The sequence below is a fragment of the Phaethon lepturus genome, unplaced genomic scaffold (assembly GCF_000687285.1).
Source record: "Phaethon lepturus isolate BGI_N335 unplaced genomic scaffold, ASM68728v1 scaffold46981, whole genome shotgun sequence".
NCBI lineage: Eukaryota > Metazoa > Chordata > Aves > Phaethontiformes > Phaethontidae > Phaethon > Phaethon lepturus.
In genome coordinates, this window is record NW_010520708.1 from 3,366 (window position 1) to 3,636 (window position 271).

A 271-nucleotide genomic window follows, 5' to 3' on the forward strand; every position below is an offset into this window, starting at 1 on the left:
TTTGCGCCCACAGCTTCACAAGGAATCGGCGTTGTCTTAGTACCTACCACACACTTTTCCCAAATTATCGACATCCGCTCTTCGATGCCGTTGGTTCCCTCGGGGATGAGGGTGAAGTCGTCCTTCCCCACTGCCTTCTGCGCGGTGGTGAAGGTGCAGTGAGCGCTGCCGGCAACCTGCAGGTCCCCGCTAGGCAAAGCACAGCGGAGGAGGTCAGAGGAGGAACGCGACGGCGCAAACCGCCTTCGCGGCGCCAGCGCCACCTCCCCTG

General features: G+C 61.6%; 1 protein-coding gene across 1 annotated transcript in view; it reads right to left on the reverse strand.

The window, feature by feature from the left end:
- LOC104628780 (dihydropyrimidinase-related protein 4-like) overlaps positions 1 to 189 on the reverse strand; it is a gene marked incomplete at both ends in the record, with an annotated part of 2,882 nt that extends 2,693 nt beyond the window's left edge. Inside the window, one exon of the mRNA XM_010297471.1 lies at positions 48 to 189. Within this exon, the coding sequence (XP_010295773.1) occupies positions 48 to 189 (142 nt within the window). The remainder of the gene's footprint in view (positions 1 to 47) is intronic.
- Positions 190 to 271: the final 82 nt, after the last annotated feature.